The following is a 26,699-nucleotide window of genomic DNA, read 5'->3' as shown; positions in this document are numbered from 1 at the left end:
GCTTACTTATTCTAAGCACCTAACCTATGACTCGTATTTATTAACATGCACTGTATCACTTTGTATTCTAAGATAAGAAAAAAATATTTATGTGGCTTTTCCTCATATACTTCAATAAATGGAGAATAGGCTCTTGGGGCCTAATGTATAAAGCTTCTTACAGACCATCGGACATGTCCACTACTCCCATTCTGAAATTGTTAGAATTGTTTCCTGCTTCCTTACTTCACCTACCTGTTAACATGGTTATGAACCATTGCCAAGTAGATTATGGGCTTAAATTTATCAAAAAGATGAATGGGCTTTTCTGTCGCTCTTGTTTAGCCCGTTGAGGATCACATTTTGGGGAGAAATATGCCTCTAATTTAGGAGTTATATATCTTTTGTAGTGTGCACATACTCAAAACTTTCGACTTGAATAGTGTCCTATTCAATTTAGTCTTTGAATGGTCACTATTTGTAAATGTGAGTATTATTCTAATATTTCGAAACACCAATAAAACATGAGATTTGAGCCAAAGTACGGTAAATTTTCACCTCCAATAACATAGTATAGACGTAAAACGTAAGAACTTGTAAGAATAGCAGACCAGGCTACGTTACTAAAGTAGCTGTACTTTAGAGGCTGTACAGCAATCATTCATGCTTACTGAAGAGTCCTGTGCATGTGAAGAAACTTTTTGCTGCTCCATTTGTGCCTTTAATAAACAGCTCTTCATAACATAACAATGACAGAAACTTGCTAACTTTAAGAATACTAGTATGTGAACCTCATCTTACATTAATTGTGATATCAGCTGTTCATTATTCAGAAGCTATCCAATATTTGATTTGCTTCTGGCATTATTCGGTTCAGTCTCAAAAATCACTTTTCGCGTATCCTTAATATTGTTATTGCAGATTTAAGTTCTTCAGGGCGACTTTCCGAGAAAATAAACTGGTAAATAATTTTTTAAAATAACAATAAAGTGGCAATACCATTTCAGTATTTGCAGTTTTACATGTTTTATTGTTTTATGCAGGATAAAGCAGCATAATTTTTTCTGTAATGAAACTTACGGAAACTTGTGGCAGCACTCCCAAATTAGTGCAATGACAGACACCAAGAAGCTAAGTGAAAAATCAGTTTGGGAGAAACCCAAGGAGCGACAGCACTATAAGAATATTTTCTAGAAGTCTCAGAAGGTTGCAGCACCTCCAGTGGGAGGCTAGGCAACACTTTGTTCTGAAAAGGCAAATTTTTTCAGAACGTTCCATCACAGTGACAGATGTATGGCAGTGAACCCTAAAAGGGTTAAAGAAGTCAGTCCTATGGCATATGGCTCTTAAAAGACAGCATTTCTTCGTATCTGTGACATTCTGCAAGTGTCATGCTAAGCAGTTTGGCGCACAACTACACGGAATCCTCATTATAACAGTAATTCAGTCGTTGAGGAAGAAAACATACTTCGCTGTAAGCAGTGTCTTCTTTAATGTGGAAAGTCCTAAGTCATTGTAAGGCGAGAAGTACGTTCTGATTGCATGTGAACTCAGGAAACCTAACATCAAATGAAGCTACACTCAATTATAGTGACATGACACTATTGTATTTGGAGCATGGAAAAGCACAGTGAAGTGCTGCACATTTTAATTATGAAACTTACAAGAAATAATTTTAGTTGTCAGTTCAGGTTTATTTATGAACGACATGAATTTTTTTCGCCATTTTGTTTATCAGCAAGCAAAGTTCACATCTTTGACATTGAAGATATTCATAAAGTTATATTGCTACAGTGTTTTGTTCCTCTTTGCCCTTTCCTGCATTTGACACTTAGTGGAGTCCTGTGCCACACTAAATAAATTTAAATGGTCATGCTGTAAAGCTGTACCCATGGAAAATTGGAATAAAGCAACACAAATACATAAATCAATTTCATTGTAACAAGGGCATATTGCATGCCATTCTTTTGCATGTGGAAGTTGCTTTTTAAAACTTATTCTGGCTTGTTTTTGCAGGCTTCACGTGTCGCAAATTTCCTGGTACCAACATGCCCTATGTAAAGAACTCTGGCCTCGCTTCTCGCATGGGACCCTGCCCCTGAAGCAACTGCCCCTGCCCCTTCACCTCTGAAGAGCCCAAGTTGGACAGCTCAAACCAAAACACAAGTGTTGTGCTTTTGTAACTCGACATTTTTATGTTTTATGTTAGTCTCCTGAAGGGCCCAATTTGGATTTCTCAAATGAGCATACAAATGTTGTGCCTTCCTATGCCTTGACATTTTTATGTTAATTTTATTTATGTTAATTATGCTAGTCTCCTGAGAAGCCCACATTGGATTGCTCAATCCAGAATACAAGTGCTGTGCTTTGTTGTAGTTCACTACATTTTTATGTTAGTTTTTGATATGGTTCCAGTAAGGATAGTGTTTCCTTATTAATGTATTTTTTAAGTAGCTTAAGTCATTTCATGCCAAACCACCCAACAATTTTCTCAAGAACTGTTCCATTATGGCAAACCATTTCAAGTTTGCTTGATTTTGAGTAGGTACAACGAGAAAATTTTTGAGAAAATTTGCTTTCATACATACTCTTAAGTAATTCCAGGGCAACCAACCAGCGTTTTTTTGGCCATCACAGATATAGTTGAAGCTCCGAACTCTTGCTCCCCATTTATTTTCCTTCACAAAAATTTTTTTGAATTTTGGCAAAAATTTATTGTTCTTGCCCAGCTAAGCTAGAAGCCACTGATACACGTTTCTTCTGAAAGGGAAATTGTATGATCCAGATATTCAGGTGGTGTTCATGTCAAGAGACTGAAGTGGTGTGACTGCCAAAATTTGCAGTTTGAATTTTCTTCTAACGTAGGGAAATACAGAAGGCACAAAATGAATATAAAATCAGACTGCTTGACTTGGGATAGCAGCAAAATATTTCAAGCCTTGGAGGTTCAGTTTATCAGCTAAAAAAACTGTAACGTTGAAATTTTTTGCAAGCTTCGTGTTGAAGGTAAAAAATTAGCTTTGGTGGTTGGCACAAAAGTATGTCACCCATCATTACACAGCCGTACATGTCTGCTATGCATGTGACATGAAACAAAAAGTGATTATTCTTTAAGTGCGATAAGGTATTTTTTATAATGTTCCTTTGAGGATCACACATACAGCATAAATATAGCATAAATATATGAAGCCATGTCATCTAGCAAGGAAAGGTTGTTAATATATTAGCCACAAGAACTACTCAACAAACTGACTTGTCTTTTTTATCATTACGAAGGCAGGTGACGTCAAGCGCTGCTGCTGCAGTCTCAGCTCGTATTTTTTTAACATGAACGCAAAAAGTGGTCGCCAATGGTGTCTGACCACATCAGACTGAACATGGCACATATGACTTTTATAGATGAGCATGTTCCAGCTCTGAAACAGTGGTAGCAAACAACACCACAAGAATTTGTTCATACTCATGTAGGTTTTCAGTCTTAATTATGAAGGTGTTTTCTACTTGCATCATCATTGGGCTTCAGGGAGCAGGGCACAAAGTGTCCTGCTCCCTCTATGTTGCATTGCAATGCGACATGCCCTTTAGGATGCTTTGTATGAACAATATCAGTGCTCTTTATAGATTTATTGTCTACATAATAGCTGATATTTCTTTTTCTAAACTGCATGAAACATATCTTTTAGCACTGCAGGATTCCCTCACATATTTATTACGTACGAGGTCTGTTAGAAAAGTATTCGACCTTTTTTTGCGAACACCTGATGAATATGAAACAAGCGCGTTTTCATCAGCCGCCCTTGAACCTTTGTGCGCATGCATGAATTTTTTCCCACCTGCCAATAGCGTGAATTGCTGGGACGCAGCGTTTGAATGAGGTAGTACGGTGCGCTCGTCGGTTTTTTATCGCAAGGAAAATGGCAGAGCGACTGGAGCAGTGCTACTGCATCAAATTTTGACAGAAACTGGGCGACAGCCAAGTGGAAACCATCTGGAAGATTCAGAGTGCTTTCGGTGACTGTGCTATGAGCAGCACACAGATTATGGAGTGGTACAACCAGTTTAAAGACGGCCACACATCGGTGGAGAGCGAGCCACGCTCCAGTCGGCCATCAACATGCCGAAATGACCAGGTCATTGCCGAAGTGAACCCCGTGGTGATGCGGGACCGTCGTGTAACTATCCAAGAAATTGCGGAAGAGGTGGGCATCAGCACATTTTATCCACATTCCATTATCACCGAAGATTTGGCCATGAAGAGAGTTGCGCCAAAATTCGTTCACAAGCTGCTCATGGTGGAGCAAAAGCAACTTTGTGTTGAAGTCTCGCAGCCATGCTGGATTCCACAAACAGTGACCCCAACTTCATGAACACCATAATCACTTGTGACAAGTCTTGGGTGTATGTTTACGACCTGGAAACCAAATCCCAGTCGTTACAGTGGAAGCATTCCACGTCACCAACCAAAGACTGCTAAGTGCGCAGCAACGTCAAAGTGTTGCTGACTGCTTCCTTTGACTCCCGCAGTGTGGTACACCACGGATACACACCACAGGGTCAAACAATCACTAAAGACTACTACAGGGATGTCCTCCATGGCCTATGTGATGCTGTATGGAGCAAGATACCGAAGTTGTCAACAGGAAATTGGCACATCCTTCAAGACAATGTTTTTCTCGCACTTGATTCAGACTTTTTTGGCGAAAAACCAGACTCCTGTAGTTCGACAGGCTCCTTGCTCTCCTGATATGGCGGCCTGCAACTTCTGGCAGTTTCCCAAAATCAAGGGGCCATTGAAACAAGCACGATTTCAGACAAGAGAAGACATTATGGCTGCAACGACAGCTGAGCTAAAGTCCATTTGGAAAGAAGCCTTCTCGGAATGCTTCTAACAACGGCAGCACCGCTGGGAGAAGTGGCTGGATTCCCAAGGAGACTACATTGAGGGTGATTAGGTTTCCAACACTTCAGTTATGCCAGTTTTTTTTCTTCAGCCAAAGGTCGGATACTCTTCTAACAGACCTTGTATTGATATTTTATGTGCAATGGCTGTATGGTTTACCTGGCCCACACCAAACACAAGCCTCGTTGCATTAGAGCATGTGTCCCTTAGCAATAAAATGCAGACCCTAACACCGCTTATCTGTCATCTCTGCATACGAAGCCAGCTTTGTCGTCTGCATTCCCGGCCAGCAAGCTGTGCGCACATCAGAGAAAAGTCGGTGTTGACAAAATTTCAAAAAGGAATTTCTCGCTTTTCAAAATGACTTTTTTAACTTCACACATGCATAGCAGACATGTAGAGCTATCCAATAATGTATCACATTTTTTCGCCAACTACGAAGGCTGTTTTTTCCTTGAACATGAAGCTTCTTGCAAAAGATTAGAATTTTTTTTTTTACAGGCGATCAGCTGAACCTTCAGAGCTTCATATATTTTTCTGCTATACTATGTCACTTGGGCTACCATTCTGTATTTAATTTCTGTCCTGTGAATTTTTTCTTACGAAAAAAAAACTAACGGATTGCAATTTGACTCATTTTTGCCGGTGCCAAAAGCAATTGAAGTATGCAAATATTTGAAAAATTGGCTATTTTGGCAGTTGCATCACTTCACCATATTTCCACGCACACCATTTGAAGGCCTCGATCAATACAATGTGCATTTGAAAAAAAAGTATTTGAAGCATTTGAAAAAAAAACTGAAAAGCTAGAGGACATTTGATGCCTCTAGCTCAGCTGAACAGGAAAACTAAACTGTCACCTAAAATGCTACAAAATATCTGGCAGAAATAAATAAAAGTGGGTAACAAGCTTTGAACTCTAGTAAACATATGGCAATGTTTCAGATTTATGTGCGGTGTGAAAAAAATGCTTGTCGATTCGGCATGGAATTGCATACCTGCAAGTGCATCTGTGCCATTTCCAGAGTTCAGTAAGAACGGCATTTTACATAACTTTGTAAAAATGGTTTATTGCTATCTAAAATACATGAGTAAAATTAATAGGTATAAGTCGGCTTAAATTTAATATGCAACAAAACATCTCCAGTAATGGCAATGATGTGCCTTTCATGTTTGCATAAAACCATATCTTCTGAATTCTTTCGTTATTTTTTGTGGCAGCGAATAAAATTGAAATGGAACTCGCACAAGGAGTAACTTTGCTGTATTCCAGCACATCACTAATAGCTGTCTTTGTTTCATATGAAAATCTGAAGCAGTCAATATGAATAAGTCGCTTGATATGGAATTACCTGCGCAGCAACGTTATCATGGCAGAAAACACAACTGGATCATGCAACAGCAATGCGGCATAATAAACTGCTCCCATAGGCATCACTTATTGTGATTGCCATGTTTCAAAAGTATGTAAGGTTTACTGAAATTGGCACACACCATTCAACCAACAAATAAGGATTGTACAGTGATCCTTTTTCAGTTTTACAGATATTTAAGTTGTCTGCCAGGTAGCATAATTCTTGTTCTTGAGCTGGATTATTCAGAGGTGGACATTACTAGCACAAGAAATGGAAACATTAAACTGATTGTCATAAATTTATTAATTCACTTATAACATCACAGCACATATTTCAGTTTGCAAATTGTAGCCAGTGAGTTTGCAAGACATTCACTTGAAATTAATTTCCAGGATGACACCAGTTTCGATATTTTTCCATAAATGTGAGAGAAGTACAAGGGCATTCCGGTTACTTTTGTACTTCGATGCATAGCAGTGCATTTCTACAGCCAGTTTGATGGCATGTGTCTCGTTTCTAGTGTCATTCTGGAAATTCATTCTAAGTGCATACACCTTGTAAAATTACCGGCTACAATTAGTAAAAACTTTATTAGGAACTGAGTTTTTGTTAATCAGCTGACTATGGTGTCTTGTTTCTCATGCAAGTAATGTTTGGCACTCTGTATCTAGTATTATGTTAGCTGCAACAGTCAGTCTTCAATAAGTTCCATGAAACCACCCTGCATATCAGGTCTCAGTTGAGTGCTGTGGGCACAAGCAAATTGTGCCATGGTTATAGTACCACCGGCTACCTAATAGAGAAAGCAAGTACCTTTTTTGAGTGTTCTTATTTACAGTCATGTCAGTCTGCTTGTGCATTTATTTGTTTAGGCATTTATTTTTTAAAATTTATTTCTTTTGGGAAATGTTTTACTTGAGAGCCACACTGACTACATCTTCAGTATTCAATTTTGTTATGGTGTCAAGCTGCAGGAAGTTTGTGCTGTGCGATAGTTTTTAAGAAGTTTCTGATCTGAAACTACAAAGGGTTGTACATTTACAGAGATGTTTGGTTACAAATAAACAGTTCACCTAGAAAAATGGTTTTTGTCTGCATCAGTTCAGCACTCTTGATTTTTCGGAGGGCCATTCACTCTGACAATTGAAAAAAGTGGCATAACAGTACTGCTAGCAGTTTTACAATATGGTTTATTACAGGCAATCTAGGAGCATGCTTTTGAGCCCAGGGTGACAGAGGTCTGCGGTACAAAATGCCTGTATTTAAATTTTATCCTTATCCTCTCACAGCAGACATGCCACCGTGACATCAAAGGTAATTATATGCAACATAGCTCAGCAGTATTTTAAGGTAAGTGCAGGTTTAAACTGCTGAATACCCAGTGGGGCATAAAGGGCTTTCAACGTAATTTGTGTTGATGTTCAACAGATCTGCAACAATGCTTCCATGGGCTTTCAATATTGACGAACTACACATTTCAACAATACCTCCATGGGCTTTCAATTTTGAGGCTCAACACATCTGCAACAATGCTTCAATGGGCTGTCAACATTGACAAACAACACATTTCAACAATACCTCAATGGGCTTTCAATTTTGAGGCTCAACACATTTGCAACAATGCTTCAATGGGCTGTCAACATTGACAAACAACACATTTCAACAATACCTCAATGGGCTTTCAATTTTGAGCTTCAACAATGCTTCAATGGGCTTTCAACATTGACAAACTACACATTTCAACAATACCTCAATAGGCTTTCAACATTGACAAACAACACATCTTCAACACTGCTTCAATGGGATTTCAAGAGTGAAATACACCATAGTTTCAACGATATGCCAACGATCTTTCAAATTGAGAGGCCACAATGATGTTTCGACAAAATGTCGCGGGCCAATTATCAACACTTGTCAACAATTTCCTCAATGATGTTTCAACAATTCGCCAATGATCTTTCAAGGTCATTTGTTGACGTTGACCAATGATATTTCAATAACCTTTCAACAGTTTTTTTTTGTAAGGGTTGCGGGTGTTGGCATTGGGGCACCCACGACTGAAGAGTTTTAGAATATGGTTTTGCGTTTGAGGATAGCGTCTTGCGCTGACAGCGCCACTACGGCGTCAAACAAAAGCTATTAGAAATAGTTAAATAAGATATTCTATTTTATGATAGGAATAGTAATTTTGGCTTGCGTGTATTCGCTTAATTACAATTTGAAGGTTATTCTGTAAGCATCAAACAATTAGTTGCGCTTAGTTTTGAGCAAACCAACTTTACGCGCCTCCTTCATCAGCCAAGCTTAGCCGTGTTATGCCTACGATCCATAAAATCCACAATCGAATTCGGAATCGGCGGCGTCTAATGAATCAATCTGCATAACACGTGCTAGTTGAGAGAAAGCGATAACCACAGCCACTTCTAGCTTGCGAACTTAACGCGTTACCACGAATCGAACGCACTTTGGTGCTACGCTAGAGCCGTCGCTTCGATGGGTGCCGCCATGTTTGCTAACGCAAAGCTTTTGGGGCCGCTATTTGGGCTCCCGCTAAATCGGTGAAATAGCGTTCCCAACGCAAAACCCAAACGCAGTTTGCGTCTCGCACATGCCCAGTGGCTTCGACGCTATTTCTTTGGGGCCCCAAAACGTTCGGGGCCCCTATTCTAACAATTCTCTATTGACCAAGGAGCAGGCGGCGTGCGAGTGCGTGTTTTATTTAATTAAAATCAAATTAAGTCTTTAGAGTTGTAGAGTATGACTGAGATATTTAAAAAATGCAGAGATGAGAAAGCTAGGATGAATTTTTCGATAAAATAATTTAAAACAAATAAATGAACTGAAAATAAAAGCGATAGACAATTTTGGAAATTTAGCGAGGTAGCCGTTTTGTGTCGCTAATAAAATTGTGAACTGCAATACAGGCGTCCCTGGGGTTGAAGTCCTGTGCCAACGTAGCCCAAGATTTCTGAAAGTTTTCATGATCTTGAAGATCGGTGGCAAGATAGAAACAAATATATATATATCGATAGATTCAGGTACGTTCCAGAAAAAACACAGGCGGGACACAGCCAGATCAGAGATTTGTAAATAGAAATTTAACGGAAAGAATACGGCAGCGCAGTTTCGAAGCAATGGGACGCTGAATGTAGCAGATAAGTTCTGCGGAAGTGTATCGAGTTGTCGATTAATCCGCCCTCGCTCTGAGATCTGGCAGACTCCTGGTTAGCTCAAATGGTAGAGCAATCGCCCCGGAAAGGAGCTCGTTCCTGGTTCGAATCTCGGACCAGGACGAATGCCTTCCCCGATTCGTTTCCATTAGGGTTCGCATTTTCTCTGACAAGCTCAGACACGCAAATATGGCGGAATCCAGCAATGTCCTGGTCTTCCACTGTGTAGCTGGTGTGTCCATCACATAGTACCACAGCCCAGTCTATACGTACAATACGCTAGTAGAGGCCGGAAATGCGAACATCAGGCTGCGTTGCGAGGCTACGGAGATATTCAGCTTTTTTTCTCAGATCACGTGGTGCGCAAAATTCTGTGGTTGATTGTACGTTTCACGGAGTAACGTCTTCCAGCGCGCGCTGTCGGCTTGGGACCACTGAGATACGCACGTGGAATCAGCAAGAGGACACTAAAGGAAAATACTAAGTCAAACTATATTGGAAAGAGTATATAGGCTTCCGTAATAACGAATTCGTCGTTCCTGGCGAGAACGGAGCTTCCGTAAGCGATAAAATGAGAGAAAATGGAAGCGGGGCCACCCGTTTAAATCAAAGGCACATCTCGTGTGACGACAGCACTGGCTGATTCACAGAAAGCGGCAGAGAGGGAGGCCACGCGAGTATCACTTCTCCTCCGCCGTTTCGGCGCGGGCAATTCAAATTGAAAAACAACCGCGAGAACTTCGGCGGAAATTTTATACGCAACAACGTCGTACGCGGCTTGCAACGCAGGAAACGATGATAGACTTTGAAACAAATACTCCAATCATCTATCCCGGATTATTATTTTCATGCAGTGTCCCTTTAAACAAGGGACACCAGAAGAGCAAATCAGTTTAGGGTGATGCTTCCGAAATCCCATTTCCATTATTTTGGAGGAAAATGGTTAACAATGGAGTCAATCAAGGCCAAGCTTTATTATTATTATTATTATTATTATTATTATTATTATTATTATTATTATTATTATTATTAATACGCGCGATACCTGAGCGACGGTATGTCATACTAAGACTGAACTCGACCCGAGTAGTCGCCGTCAAAATCCATGACGTCACGACGAGTTGGTTCCCGAAGTTCGGGGTGGCGTCGCCACTGGTTTTTCGTTTTCGCGGTCTTTTGAGGCTGACCAATATCACCCTTTAAAGAGTGCTCGCTTATCTATTGCAGAAGTGTAGTTTTCATAACGCAGCTTAACACCAATCTTTATTCGCCCTTTCTAAAGGCGCGTAGACACATTTTCGGAATTGTATAAAAACTGCACAACAATATTCTCGCACGTAAACGGGAGACAACTGGCAAAGTACGAAGATTGGGAAACACGAGTTTTTTTTTCTTTTTTTAATACTAAATTTGATACCAAACTTCGGATCTCGAAATGCCGGATCTGGTGTCATCGACATCATGGCGCCGTCAGGACACACAGCTAGCAAAATTGGTTGGCGCTATAGGTGTAGCAATAACGCTAGATATGATGACGTTGCTAAAAAAAGAAAAAAAAAGTAGATAGGGAAAGGACAAATGCGCTCCCTTGTGGGCAGCGAATGCACTATACGGAGCTAGCCAGTATTTCATGACGTCATGACTCAACCTCGCGGGTACAGAAACCGAAACTAGTTTCTTAGAAAATTATTACAGCAAACGAGCACAGCAAATCGTTTAGGGAGCTTTGACACTTGCCAATGTGAGAGTGTGTGTGTGCGCGCGCGTGTGTGTGTGTGTGTGTGTGTGTGTGTGTGTGTGTGTGTGTGTGTGTGTGTGTGTGTGTGTGTTTTCTGACGTGTAGAGAGGCCTTGTACCTTCATAACGGGTGTTAGGTATTTTTTTTCAACATCACCTGCAGCAAGTGGCCCGACTCTAGCCCTTGAACTGGATCACTCGAAGAGACGTAGACTTCGTTTGCACGAGAAATCGAAATGCACAACCGACTAATCAGAGAAATATAACAGTTTTACCCGTAACTTTGAGGTACCTATAGCAATTTACGAATAACAACACACAACAAAGCAGCGGAGGGGGTCAGTTAAACGAAATGTGTGCCATTGTTTATGCTATATATTGAGCGCCACGAGGTACAACGAGCATTGCAGCCGCTTGTCCGTCACATTATGAGCTCGCGCGAGAGTCATTACCGCACCGCACAGCCCGTCAGGCCATTGACCATGAGAAGCCACCCGCCGTGCAGCCGAGTGGCCCGTGCTCCGGCAACCCGAAACGCATTAGCGTGTATCCATTCTAGGGCTCTTTTCGAACCATAACCGTTCGTGAGCGCGTTATTTAAGGCGAGACATTAGCGAACGCGGCCAAGGTTGCAGAGCGCTGTCATCCCCCACTGATGACGCAAACGTGCGCTACTACACACACACACAAAAGGCGCCTACTGCTGAACAATCACATCGGGCTTTATTCGGAGAAACGGCGCTAAATTCGCTCCCGAAACTGCGTCAAGAAACGAGGGAGAGCATTGCATGCGTTGTGCCTCCGTCAGTAACTATACTCCATTGTGGCCTCACGCTTCCTGCTAGCTAACGGGCTCTTGTTAATTTTTTTTTTTTCACTGAGGGCTCTTTGAGTCTTGCATCGTCAGGAACATGAGCGACGGTCAAGCAGACGTGGACATTACGTGAAATCGGTTCAGCATTTATGTAGCAATCGAGCACGTGGAGACTAAAGTGAAACACTTGGACTGACACCGCATTCTTTCGAAACTCTACATTCGTTAATTTCGCGGTAAACGGGTTGAGAGAAAATGAACGCCGAACCTCAATTGTTCGAATTTCGCGCAGAAAACCCAGCGCCGGTAGGCCAGGGTGACGTTACAGATTTCAAAGTAAATGGTCACTTTTGAGACGTTGTGGCTCACTAAAGTACTTGCTCAGCCTTTGGTTTTTTTAGAGTACATTAGAGCCCACGATTAGCGATCAATGATTAACTAGGCCCGAGCTGACATTTTCAAAACCCATGACGTCACAGAAGCTGGCGCGGAAACTTCAGGGTGGTGTCACCGCCAGCATTTCGCTCTTCGCGACTTTTCTGGCTCATCAAGCCTGCTCCAACGATAAGAGAGGTTATTTAATTTTGGTATTATAAAAGAGTAATGTAGTAATACATCTAAATTTATTTTTGTCTCTCAGTGTCCCATAAATGTTATCGAAGTTATGTTTTATTTGTCCATATTTTTTTTGTTTTTTTCGAATGACAGAAGCTCGGCACATGATTTTGGCGCACGAGAAGCGTATACCCATGACCACGCATGCGACAAGAAGCTGGTAGAGCAGAATAAACCCACTTCTCCTTCACATCAAATGCCCGGTGATCATTGACGTCGGCGCACAGATGAGGGGAAAAAGAAAATAAGACAAAAAAATACACAGCAAGCTGCCGAAACATACTCCAGGCCAATACTCCCATTAAAGCACAACGGAAAGACGAGAAACGTACGCTCAATAAAACGTATGCGTTTGAGGGGAAGGACGTTGAATTGTAGTTTGCCGGAGAGGGGACAGCGTGCAGTTGTCTGGTGTCTACGTCGCAGATCACGCATTCCAAAGGGTCTTCTGCGAGCGACAGCGCCCAACGAGTAGTACCGCAGGGAAGGTAATCAAAATAAGGAAGAAAAAAAATGCGCAATTAGGCGCGCACGGTACACAACCAAAGCGAGGGGGCTGTCTCGCACACTTCTGCCTCAGTGCATTCCTAAACCAGTTGCCGGCAGCGTCGCTGTATAGTTCGCTCGAGTTTGCCGCGACCCGGGCAACAGCAACAGCCGCTGCGAATTCCAGCGTGCGGACGAAAAGGACCCCGACTGCTGCTATATTTTACGACTGTTGTCGCTGCTTCGCTTCTAGGGTTCGACGCCCAATAGAACAGCGACAAATAAAACCTAGGGACGGGACGCGCGCGCGCGCGCTTCCACCGGGAGAGCAAGAAACAAACGCGGCGCCGTGGCACAAGAATTCTCTGGCGCGCGAACCACGCGGTTATCGGGTTACGCTTGCTCTCGCTTCGAAAAGCAGGAAGGGAACACGCAAAGCAACAACGCTGCTGGCAGCAGGTAAGCTGCAAGAACGAAAACCGCGTCGCGCTTTCGTGTTTCTTTCTATTTTCATCGTCTGCCTCCGTCCCCCACTTATTTTAGACTCGTGCCGCCGCATCGCGAGCGAGACAGTGCGGCCTCGCCGCTTCACTCGAGCCTGTCCCTCAAAAAAATTTGCGCCGCACGTCGTTTCGGACAAGCTCGCTGGCATTGCCGGCAGGTCGTTCAGTCCGAAACGATCCCTGGAGCGCAGCGGAACATTCTTGCCAGGCAGCCGCCAACTTCAAGGCGAAAAGGCACAAAAGCGAGTCTCGTCACCGAAAAAGAAAAGGAGGGGGGGGGGGGGGGGAGGGGGTACAAGAAAAAAAAAAAGGAAACGAAAATACCGTTAACCTGTGTGCCCCTTTGCAAGCCCAGCGACCCTCATCCTGACAAGGCGCAGAGGAAGGGAGCGCCGACGAAGAAACGAGCCCCGCTCACCGCCGTTCACGTGGGGTGGTGGGGGGACACTGCGCAGCGCGCTCGCACGAGCGTATTGATCTACTTTCGAAAACTTTTTTTTTTTCTTAACTCTCTAGACAGCCTCTCCGAGCCAACAGCGACTCAAGCAGCGGCGCACGCTGTGGGAACCACGCGTGCACGAACTACACGGCACGGACCGCGCGAGAAGGTACCGCGTTTCCCCTCCACGACATAAAGTCCCGACAAAAGTGGGGTGGGGAACGCATAGTCCCGAAGACGAGTTCGAAAAAAACAAGAAAATAAATCAACTCAAAGGCGCACAATTTTAGGTACGACGACGCGTCCGCCGCGTCGCGCGTACGCCTTTACCACACCGACTGACGAGCTCGAGCGCGGCGTCCGGTAGTGAGCGGTCTGTACTTTTCTTTCCGCACTGCCACTGGGCCGACCACAAGCCAGATCGCCGCGACCCAGTTTATTAAGGCTCCCGGCAGCCGTAGCAGTGCGAGCCAATGAAACCGAAACGTTGAAATCAGTCTCTAAGTGCGCGACGCATACCTACTGCGGCGGCGGCCGTTTCATTCGATCACGTTGACCCGCTTGGACGGCTAGCTGCTGCGGCGGCGCATCGCGTAGTACGGGCACGACCCGGATCGCCGTTTTCGTGCAGACGTTTCCTACGTCGGCTGAGTACTCGCGACAGGGCTGTTGCCGGAGAAACGTCGGGCAGGACGCGGTGTTGTCGGGTATCATCGCAGGGGCCACAAACCGAAAGACGGTCTCCTATTGATCGCGCTTGTCCGCACGATGTGTCAGCCAGCCCCACGGAGTGGTACTGCTCCCTTTTCGTTCGTTCAACGCCGTCGACGAGGCTTACCTTTGGTAAAGGGCTCACGGTGGCCTGCATGGCTGGTGTGCGTAATCCCAAGTTGGTCCTTCATATCGAGCGCGGTGAGGATCCGCGGTTCCCAGGGGCCACAAAACCTAAAGGTCAACAAATCTACAAACTGCAGTAACCCGATCGCACAAGTCCGCCATGTTTACCCTAGCGCCACTGGAGGCGAGAGTAGTCGAAGGAGTGAGAAAAGAGAGAACGATCTCCTATGTACTTTCTTTTTGCTTCGTCTCTTTCCTTCCGCCTGCGCCAGCCTTCCCTAGAGCAGCGCCTAGTCGTGGAAGAGGGCACGGGTTTTTAAGAGAGCACAGAGGAGGAGAGTACGCCTTTCAGGACGCGTAGACGGCGTAGAGCACGCGGCAGTGGCGCCGCTTCCCGTCACTTTTCACAAGTTCAAATCGAAAAACACGGCCGGTGTGGAACATTTTTAGAGTAGTCGGGAGTGCACAGCGTGTGTACAGACCTCAATGACAGTACTGACCAAAGTGCTGACCGGCTGTGCGGAAGGGAAGCTTCGCATAACAAGCATGCAGGCAGACCAGTCAAGACATGGAGAACATGGTTAGAAGTAAAACCGCTCTATATGCACGTGGACGGAATGGCTTTAGGTTTTAGTTGGAACGATTGTTATGCTCCGCCATACTGTCAGCTCTGATTGGCACACAATGCAGCTACGCCCTGTCTTATTGGTTCAAAATATAACCATAGCGAAACTTGACGATATGACTTTACTGCCGAACAAGACAATTGGTTGTCTTGTAGTTATGTAACAGTTCTCTGCTTGGATTCGTCGTGTTGGGTTACTGAACGAAATTTTTAGGAGGCGCCTCGATCCCTGCGCAGGGATCAAAATCCTTTATCACGAGACCTTAACAGAGGGAGTATAAGAGTGGCGTTAAAGATTAATTTGCAGAAGACAAAGATAATGATCAATAGCCGAACAAGGGAATTAACAAGAGTTCAAGATCGCCAGTCAACCTCTAGAGTCTGACAAGGAGTACGTTTATCTCAATTACTCACAGGGGACCCTGATCGTGAGAAGGAAACTTACTGAAGAAAAAAAAAATGGGTTGGAACGCATTCTGCAGACATTGTCATATCCTGGCTGGAAGCTTGCCATTATTATTAAAAAGAAAGGTGTACAATTAATGCATTCTACCGATGCTGACATACGGGGCAGGAATTGGGAGACTGACAAAGAAGCTCGAAGACAAGTTGCATTGAAGAGCGGTGTAACGAAGTATGTTAGGCGTATCGTTAAGAGACAGGAAGAAAGCTGTGTGTATCAGAGAGCAAACGGGTATAGCCGAATTCTAATTGACATTGAGACAAAGAAATGGAGCTGGGCAGGTCATGTCATGCGTAGGTTAGATAACCGCGGTGGACCATCAGGGTTACAGAATGGGTACCAAGAGAAAGGAAGCGCAGTCGATGAGGACAGAATGTGGAGTGATGAAATTAAGAAATTCGCAGGCGCTAGCTGGAATTCGTTGGCGCGCAGGACAGTGACAATTGGAGATCACAGGCCTTTATCCTGCAGTGAACATAAAATATGATAATAGTGATGATGATGATACTTATGAAAGTGTAGGTTGAATGGCGCTAAATGTAGCATGGCCGTCGAGACAACGTTGGTCGAGACCATGCCAGGCGATGTCGGAGACTCGGAGGCCAAACGCAAACGCGAAGGCGCTGTATTCGATTTTATCCGATTCCATCTCCTCAGTGCCAAGTAGTGTTCCTGTATATGCTCCCGCAGGGAGCATATACAGGAACATATACAGGAACACTAGTGCCAAGTATAGTGCAGAGAAAGCACTGGGATTTAAAAGACGCCACGGAAAGATGTGCAAACAACAAGAACTGGCTGGAGCACGAGTGAACATATATAATGGATGGTGACAGGAAACTGCACATATTTCACCACCCCGAAACTACAGAATAAAGGAGAAAAAAATCACTATCCATGTTCTTGTCTCTTTCTTTCGTTTTGTATTTTTTTCTCTCTCTTTTTTTTTCTGCGACATATGGTATTTCCTCCATTTCGCTGCCCTCCCCTTCTCTTTTGTATTTTGTACAATGAAGTATCGAAGTACAGAGGAATTGAACAGGATATAGAGCATAAAGGTTCCTATGAATATATCAGGGACCAGTTGCACGTCTGTGATATCGTCGCCTTGTTGCTGCCTGATGGAAATTAACACGTACGCAGCACTTCCGCATGTTTTCATTGAACCGCCTTGGCCATAAAGTACTACTACGAGGTTCGCTCATGCTAATTAGCCAGGCCTTCTATCATATTCTATGCTGAAAACTTTATCCGCGGAGCAAAGTCTAACTTGTGATATGCACTACAACTAATAGCGTCCAAGCAAACGTTGGTCAGGCTACATCTCAATATGGGTATTTATGTACAACCCCGACCTGGACGCCAACTCGTGAGACGTAGGACAAGCTTATATGTAAAAGCTATAAAAATGTTGCTTTTCTGTGCTACAGCAACAGCACGCGCTGAAACCGGGACTGCGGCATTACTCTTCTCGGCGCATATAATAATTTCAAAAATGATTATGCGTTTACCGCTGCTCTGTTCTTGCTCAAATTTTGCGGCAAGATCGAATATTATGGCCTGGATCGTTCAATATTGCACTTGGCACTCTTAGATGTCTAATATTCAACAACAAAAAAATTTGCCTTCACCTGCGTCTTTGCTAATGGCCACATCGCTCCCACCAACGAATAGTGATAGCCGATCTCAAAGGCCATAATAGTATACATTTTAACGACCACGTGACGTCATAGACGCCTTGTTAATTTTGCACATCGATGAATGCAACCTGGCGTTATTTTTCTGGAAAACCAGACCATTAACAGGGTCAAGTATTATATCGAACAATCCAAGCCATAAAATGTGATCTTCGTAGAGTTAATATAGCTACTCTTTTCTGCGAGATTTGAGCAAGAACAGAGTAGCGTTAAGTGCGCACGTCTCCGTAAGACTAGCCAACCTAGTAAGGCCGTCTCCGATCTCGGAAGTTACCACAGCCACCGAACACGCAATGTTTTGACAGAGTTGTACGATGTTGGAAAGCGTTTTTGAAAAACAGGATGTCTATGTATCGCTTCCTGACACGTTTTACCAGTGCTCCTTCATTTGTTTTTTGTTTTAGTTTTCCCGCTGCGTGCCGGATTGCCCTCAATATGGATCTATACTCAAGCCGGTCGCCTTGAGTATGTTGGTTCGTAATCATGTTCGTGATGCTCCGAGTGGCTCTGAGTTTCTCTATGCTCTGAGCATGGCTCTGACTTGGCTCTGAGCATCTCGTGCACAATGGAGTTGGCCGTCGTTACACCCATTGCGTCATGCCGATCATGGGCATGTAGCTGGTTCATGTACAAGTTTGTATTTCGTGACTTTACCACAGGTGTTCTGTGACTTGACGTCTCGTACTACAAGCACTACAGATGCCAACTGACAATGAAGTTCCGTCGTGCTTTGCGCTCTTGACGTTGCATTTCTATTCGGCGGATTCGGCTGCGGTTGATGGTCCGCGCCTCGACTGTGCGAGCTTCGCAGATGACGAAGATGCACCCTTCTCAAGATGATAGCGCGGAAGTTAGAAAATGCGACCGGTGTGTCGAATCACTCATTTCTGTAGACTTGTGGCGCCTCATATGATTGCACGTGTTCAAATGAACGCCACGGAATGTTCGTCTCAATTTTTCGCACCCTACATCGGCGCAACATCGATTGAAAAATGCCGGTCAAGCTGTAGTCGGCGTAGTGGAACGAAAACTAGCGCTATACAGACACAAAAACCAGTTGTGCATACACACCGATAGTACTCCTACAGGCCAGAGACAGCCCACCATGAGCGGTTGGATGAAAATGCCAGAACTACCGTATGTTAGCAGTCTTATCCCTTCAAAGCAAAGCTGATTTCTTCGTGTGGGGCCATATATACTTCATTGCAGTGGAAAACGGGAAGAACCTAACATGTACACCAAGCAATGGTGCATTCTCTGGTTCGTCGCGATCACCTATATGATCGGGCTGGCTCTATTCGGGTGTGGCTTCTTCGGTGTTGTAAAGAAACCGGCAGGACACTCGTCCGCAGAGGAAGTAAATTATCCTTATGAATTATGCGGAGTGTCTGAAGCCGCCAAGCCGGCGACAGCAATTGCCGCTAAACCGAAGCTTAAGTTGGTGTTCGTTCTAATCGACGCGCTCCGGCTAGACTTTGTTGCATCGCGCCCCAACTCCATGCCCTTCGTCGCTTCCCTGCTTCGAAGCAACAGAGCGGCACTATACCGCTGTCAGGGTTACTCGCCCACTGTGACGCTGCCGCGCATCAAGACGCTGCTGACCGGCACGGTGCCAGGCTTCGGCGACGTTGTGCTCAACCTGAACGCAGCTGTCATCAGCGAGGACAACTGGGTGTACCAGGCGCGCACTGCAGGCCTTCGCGTCGCCTTTTACGGCGACGACACCTGGCTAAGGATACTACCTGGCCACTTCGATCGTCATGACGGCACCACGTCCTTCTTCGTCTCGGACTACACCGAGGTGGACTGGAATGTGTCGCGGCACGTGCCATCCGAGATGGAGGCTCGTGACTGGGACGTCCTCGTCCTGCATTATTTGGGACTCGACCACATCGGCCACTCCCACGGCCCGTCGTCACCACTCGTCGACCGCAAGCTCGCCGAGATGGATGATATATTGTCTGTGATACATGCGTCCTTGAGCAAAAGAACAGATGAGAGCCACCTCATTTTGGTTACAGGAGACCACGGCATGACCACAGCGGGAAACCATGGTGGCAGCTCCGAACTTGAAGTTATGACTCCACTTATACTGATCCCAACGCGTGGATGGATGCTTGACCCCTGGCAGACGGCAGCTCCAGAAACAGTGGCTCAAGTAGACGTCGCTCCTACACTGAGCCTTCTCATGGGTCTTCCTATTCCAAAGGGCAGCTTTGGAATTGCCGTGCCAGCTGTCCTTGGTGCTGCCAACTACACAACTGCGGAGCGACTGTTTCTCCTACAGTACAATCTGCAGCAGTTGCTTACTGTGTATCAAACAGAGTTTGGAAGTGACAGCAAGCTTTTTGTGCAGGCTAAGGAAGCCTTATGCACATTCCTTAATGTAACTTACAGTAACCAGAACAGCACTCGGGAAGAAGCTGCAGCAAGACAATCATTGTTCTTGAACATTATGTCTGACATTCAGAGTGCCCTTCTAAGTGCCAGTACCGTGGTTGATATGACGTTTGTGGGGACTGGCATATCAGTCTCACTGAAAGGTTCACTGACATTATTCATGATGATGTTATCTGTGGTTCAGGGCTATAGCCATCGTATTCCCCAGATACGTCAGACCGCCTTTGTCCTAAGTGCAATGCTAGCCTTCTTCGAGTACTCCACATTGTGTGCCTTCTTCCCATCCAGTCAGAGCTGTAGTAATGGTACTTGGTCAGGCCTTCTGTCACTGCTCTCAGCCACAGTTACGGCCCTGACAACTTCATTCTTATTCTGGCCTTTTCACCGTCTCGAGATTCCAGAGTTCCCACAGCTATTCATTCTTGCTTGTACGATCCTTCATGGAATCAGCTTTGTGTCTTCCAGTTTTATTGAGGAAGAACACCTTACATGGTACTTTGTCACAGCGACTGTTGTCTTGATTCTGTGCTTCTATTACTCTCGCCTCAGTGTACATAGCCCGCTGCTCACTTTCAGAAACGGCTTTAACGTCATGGCTCTTCTCAGGGTACTCCGCTCGTGGAACAGTACTGGTGACAAGTGGGCCCACGTTCCCGACATAGGAGACTGGCTTGGCGAGAGCAGCCATCGTCACATACTGGCATTTCTCATTCTTGCGGGTATCGTGGCAGTCATCCTGACATCTGTGCGCCAAGGAAAGCAGTTCTCTTCATTCCTCCTCTACCTCGCACTGTCAGACCTGTGCCTGTACAAGATGAAGCTTATATATTACGGTGATGCCGAAGGCGTTGAAAACTTCTACTGGTACCTGCCCCTTCTGGTGGTCCTTGGCGTCTTCCAGCAGTACCGCTCGGGCAACGTCTGCGACTTTCTGATAGCTGTGATTCAGTCATGGGTTCTGCTATGCCTGCTCCTCCATGTGCCTCAGAATGTCCCCATGTTTGCACTTGTCATTGTCCTGGAGAATGCTGTTAACAATCTGTTAAGCGAGCTTCCCTTGACTGCGATCTACAGAGCACTGCTGTACCTTTGGTTTGGCATGTGCTGCCACTTTCATCAGGGAAACTCCAACAAGCTGTCCACTATAAGCGTTTCAGCTGGCTATGTTGGCGTGGGCAGTTATAATCCACTTCTAGTTGGTCTCCTGATGGTATCTCATACGTACAGTAGTCTCATCTTCTGGTTGCTTATGTTCTGGAAGCGGTTCATGCAGCCCCAAAATCAAGGCCTTAAGCGGGACCATGGTAGGACACGGCTACTGGTGTGTTGCATGTTCTTGTTGGCCAAGTTATCCACCACTGCCTGGTACTTGGTGTTGATGGTGATCCAGAGGTATCACCTCTTTGTGCTGACTGTGTTCAGCCCAAAGCTCATATATGAAGCAGCACATACCATAGTGGTTCTTGTCATTACTTTTGTAACAGCTGTGCTGCTTTGTTGAGCAGAGCTGTCACCGTCTTAAGACATTTCAAGGTTTGAAAGTGCTGCTCTTCAGCCTTTCCACCCGCTGCTACTATTCTAGTCAATCCTGGCACAATATAAGACAAGCTTCCTTCAACTTGTACTATGCACATGTATTTACTAAGGTCCCCAGGATTTAAATCTTACGGTCACAAGGCTGTGTAAAGCTTAATCAAACTTATGTGTGTTGATGTGGATCACACCTTTCACGAGTTCTTTCCCATTAGTTTGTTTTACAGAAACGTAGTGAGTTCTCAAGATAATGCTAGTCGTTCCAAATGACTCTCACCATTGTCTTAGCTGAAAATTAAGATCTCTGAATTTGAAAGTGTGTTGTCTAGTAACCCACTACCCCAAATTTCAGGGGTAATTTAATATCAGGGTTCTGAATCGTAAAATGTTTCTGTAGTGTAGTTGCACATACTGCCTATGCAAATTGTGATGATACACAGATAGTGATGAAATGCATTTTCTCATGCAATATTTCCTTGTTAGTGATTCTGCCTTGCAGTTGACAGATTTAGAAGCCCTTGGAAGGAAAATATATGAATAAAAGCTTCCACAAACATCCTTGTCTTCAATGAATCGCACTCCACATTTGTACACAAAGTATATACCTCAACAAGGACACCTTCTTAGTTTCCATAGGAAAATGAGTTAAATGAACATAAATTGTGCCAGCAAGTACTGTAGCTTTATGGGTATGTGCACTACGTTAACTCTGTCTTTATCCCCAAAAAATGTACTCATTTCATTGCTCTTAATGTGTTGTCATTTTATTTAGAGAAATGAGTTGCAACATGTACTGTGATACATGAAACCTTATCTTAATCACTTGCATTTTTAGTACAAGCAACGAAAATGTTGCTTGTACTAAATAGGCTCAGAATTTTTGATAAATTGTATATGAAATTGTGAAGCATCCGAAAAGCATGAACAAAAGAATTCGCTTGCACTGAAATGGAAAAAAATCCGAAATATAAAAATATCTGCCTTTTGTTTTTCACTCCTCTTGAAGTTATACCACACTAAAGAAATTATTGTAAAGTTTGCTGGTGCTGAGGTCAGCAGCAATGATGGCCACGCTACATGGGAAAACCATCACTCTGTAAACATGAAGCAAAAGTACAATCTAACCTCATTACAATGAAGTCGTATGCAGCACAAGAATGCAGTTTGCTTTATTCTAATGCACCCTCAGTGGTAATGTGCACCCAACTTTCCACAACGAGAAATGGAAGATGCGATGCCCTGAATTGTTCCCTCACAAGATTTTCATTCCGAGGGAGTGAAACGGCAATTTGTGCCCAATTGGAAAAAGAAAATTTCAAAACGAGGTGCGATCTCGACACCAGCTTAGATGGCATCCAATGAAAACTTGTGGTGCTTGCAGGAACTTCTGGTACTTATGTTTGGCAATGCATGGTCTGTGAAAGTGAGGGTGCGGGATTTCAATACCACCTATTGTATTTTTGGCTTCTTACTCTATTCTAACACGCATGTCACATTTTGGTTAATTTTTATGGGAAAAAAGTCTGTTAGAATTGAGTGAATGTGGTACTTCTGTTGTAAACAATAATTATTGCATGCGCACATTCTTCGCTTGCTGATGTTGCCAAGAATCATTTTGGATTTCCTGTGTTATGTTGAGGTTTGACTGTATGCATCTCTGGTTACGAAGTGCGACTTCAAGTAGCCAAACTGCCGTTTCCTCTCTGCATCCTTTTTGGTTTTTGGAGAAATGACTGTCAAGGCAGGGAACATCTGATATATTCCTCGTTATTGATTGAACATGCTCGATCAGTTTCTTTCTGAAAGAAAAGAACCTAGCCATGCACCTTAAACAAGTGCCAAAGCCTCTGCGTGCTATGTCCAGTATTCGCAGTAAAGAATAAGCACAGTTACACAGGCTGTATTAAAGTACCAAAAGATCGGTCAACAGGGAAAACTTCAAAAGGCCAGGCTGGAGACATGCAGTGGCATGGGGCATGTCGACTGTCTACAAGAAGAAGCACTGAAAGCAAATTGTGGCACTCTGAACTCTCGAAGCAAGTTGCCCCACAAGGAACATTATTGCTGGAAGTTGCTGGTTCCAATGCGGGAACCGATTGGAATAGCTAATTAGTGTGCAACTTGTGTAAAATTGTGTAACCATGCAGTTGAGCAATATTGTATAAGCATGCAAACAACTTCATTCTAGACAACAATGTATATTTGCAAACATGCACGAAGCCACTTTTTTTTTTCCGGCAACCACTTTAAAAACCATGCTACAAATGTGCAACTTTCTCTTTTCTTCTTTTATGCACCGGATTTCACAACTGGACTTCAAAAATATAGAAGAAAGCAAACCCTAAATCAAATTGTTTGCAGTACTGCCCTTCGAAGGTTCGAGGCGTACACAGGCAATATCGTTGCACAGCGGAATATGGTTTTGGGCGTAACTGTCCGACTATTGATGGGATTAGAGAGTTATATTTTTGCTTGGTAGATGATATGTTACAGTGATACGCGACATGTTAGTACCTTTGCATATGTTTGTCATACACTGCGGATTGCTGAGCCATTCAGCAGATGACGCGGTGCAGGCGAACACGTCTCGCGGGGTATTCGGCCTTCTTTTTGGCTAAAGAGTCCTGCAGCTTCCGCAGTCCTGCAAACAACTTGTAAGTCAATAAAAAAGTTGACTTCCCCGCACACCTGTAATGCGAAGTGGCACAGCACATAGGATGGCACCGACACGAGTATTTTGTAAGCTAGTGCTGTTAGCAGGCTGTTAGTAGTGAATGTGACTCACTACTCTACGACAGGTAGGCCATTGTTTTACAAGTATTTCAATGAGTCACTTCCATCTGCCACAGCTGTGGTTTCAGTTTACAGCATAATGTCACGTTAAAATAATAATTAATGTGGTTTCTTCTTTTTCCTTGACTTTTAATCTGTTTCATACTTAGCAGGCAATGTTGTAGAAGCTGTGCAAGTATAGAGCGGTCATAGGAGTCTCACTCCATGCATTTCGCAATAGAGTTTTTAATGTGCAATGCTTTTTACAAATACCTGGCTTCATGTCCTACATCTATGACTTATGGACGCATGGTCACCTAAAATTACACATTTCTGCACCTTTGTGCTTCCAGTATGCAGCGCGCTCCACTTCCGTTACAAGCGGTGCTCTGTGGCCGCTGGTCACAGAAATGTACTTGACATTCTGCTCACTTGGTGGTAATTAGGCTCAGATCTGCTATGCTTTTTTATGTAATAAACACGCCATATTTTGTCACTAAAAGTATTAGACTTCATGTTACACTGAATTACGTGGCTTATACCTCCATCTCTCTCTCTTTTTTTTTTATGTGTGACTGCAACTGGCTGCATGTGGCTGCAAGTGTCGAGCAGTGAGAGAAGTCTTCTGTATATTTCATAACATTGACTGCTGTGTACAGAACAGAAAATAGAAAGTCAGCGCCCATGGACATGGTCAGTCGTCATGAAATTTTGAACAAAAATTCTGAACCTAGGGCAAACAAATTTTTTTGCAAACTACATGAATGTGCAGCGATGAGCAACCACATTTTAACAAACGCGCAGTGCTTAATCACACTGCACATTTCATCATTGGTATTGCATAGGGGAGCGTCACAAGAACCTTCCAGATGGGTGGCAACAGTCACCCTTTCAATCCATGTCTGCTAATGCAACTGCACACCTTCCCATTTGCTCTTCCAACACCTAAAGCATGTCTCATAAGTTTGGGTTAATCAAAAGTGTTGTTACAGTCTTATAGTTCTAAGGTAGCACTTTTCTTCAAGTCATAGTGTGTCTCCAACAGCACCTTTCAGTCACACTAGCGCCAACAGGCAAAAGGACATTTTACAGCAAGCGGCTGTTAAAGGGCCCCCCGCCATGTCTGGGCATTGCAAACAAACAAGCGCTGCACCTAGATCAATGGTGGTGATCGTGTCTGTGAAGCATGAAGCAGCTGTGAGGCACGAAAATCGTTAATATTTCAAAAGAAGGCCCATGTTTTCAGTGAGAGGCAAGGCCACATACACAAATGCCTATATGCAATACACACTGCTTGCAAGATCATGAACCACAGTAAGCAACTGCGGTTAATCATCCAATGCAGAACATGCAATACTGCCACTGGTGATGCGTCATGCAGCATAAAAAAAAAAGAGGCACGGCTGGTTACGTGACCATGAACATGAGCAGTCCCTCGGCTCTGGTATGGGAGAAGACAGGGAAGGAATGATGCTTGGGGATGCTAGTTGAGGCAAAGAGGGAGAGTGTGTCTGTTTACAGTAACGCTTGCTTCCTAGTGGCATGGTAACAGGGCAGTTCAATTTCTTCAATCTCCTCCAATAATGAACAGATTTGAAAAATTATTCAAGTATAACATTCCCTAGACGGTGGCTTATAAAGCTACATAACAAAAATTAGCAATGGAGGTTTGCGAGGTGCCCTTTAAAGGGCTCCTTACGAGGTCTGGCCATCTTGAGCTGACAAGTGCAGTGCATACAATGCACGCTAACAATCATGTCTGCTAAGCATTACATCGCTATGTGCCGTGGAAAAAGCCACAATTTCAAACCAAACGCCATTTGCCCTTCTCGCGGGTGCTGCGCTCCTAGCCAGAGGCGACGTATATGCGCAAGTGCGCCTACATGTGTGTCTGTGCTGTGATGTCACTCATAGCAACACATGACTTCGAAAATTATTCAAGGCAACATCTGTTATTCGTGTAATCTGATGCTTCAATAGACAAATTAAGTTTAGAGAAATAAAACAAACCGAATGTCTGCGTGTTTTTGTTTTACTTTGTACCACACCAAGAGAGATGTATTACCATTTCGCCTGCTTGTTTCTATGTCGTTCAGTCGCGCGCTCCTACAGCAAAACTATTACTTTCTACCATGCTTCAGCACACGATCATGCTTTGCGATCCGTTTGCGTCTGCCTCATTGTTCGAGTAGCACTGATTTACACCGCTAGCCAGGGGTTCTCATGCACAGCGTGCAAAATCGTGTGCTGCACGAAACGAAACTAATGCAACAGCTTGCATACGACACCGTCAGCGGAAATGTGGCGCGCAGCAAATAAGCGAGAGAGAGGAAAAAAAAAGAAGGCAGAGCCTGTGACATATGCGTCACGCGAT

At 44.1% G+C, this 26,699-nt stretch overlaps 2 protein-coding genes across 7 annotated transcripts in view; one reads left to right on the top strand and one right to left on the bottom strand.

Annotated features, from left to right (window-relative positions):
* Window positions 1-15,061, bottom strand: part of LOC135913063 (rho GTPase-activating protein 23-like) — a 163,993-nt gene extending 148,932 nt beyond the window's left edge. For 2 of the 6 annotated variants that reach the window (XM_065445728.2, XM_065445731.2), the window contains exon 1: window positions 14,837-15,060. The gene's annotated coding sequence lies outside the window, so the exon portion shown is untranslated. Of the gene's footprint in view, window positions 1-14,836 lie in introns of all 6 variants that reach the window. The other 4 variants (XM_065445725.2, XM_065445730.2, XM_065445732.2 and 1 more) reach the window with 3 other exon arrangements.
* Window positions 15,062-18,034: 2,973 nt separating this feature from the next.
* On the top strand, window positions 18,035-22,107 carry PIG-G (phosphatidylinositol glycan anchor biosynthesis class G). The gene has a single exon (XM_065445723.1). It carries the CDS (start codon window positions 18,852-18,854, stop codon window positions 21,519-21,521), a length of 2,670 nt encoding a protein of 889 aa, XP_065301795.1. The 5' UTR covers window positions 18,035-18,851; the 3' UTR covers window positions 21,522-22,107.
* Window positions 22,108-26,699: the final 4,592 nt, after the last annotated feature.

This window comes from Dermacentor albipictus, chromosome 1 (genome assembly GCF_038994185.2).
Source record: "Dermacentor albipictus isolate Rhodes 1998 colony chromosome 1, USDA_Dalb.pri_finalv2, whole genome shotgun sequence".
In the NCBI taxonomy this organism is placed as follows: Eukaryota; Metazoa; Arthropoda; class Arachnida; order Ixodida; family Ixodidae; genus Dermacentor; species Dermacentor albipictus.
This window is presented reverse-complemented; position numbering and strand designations above follow the sequence as displayed.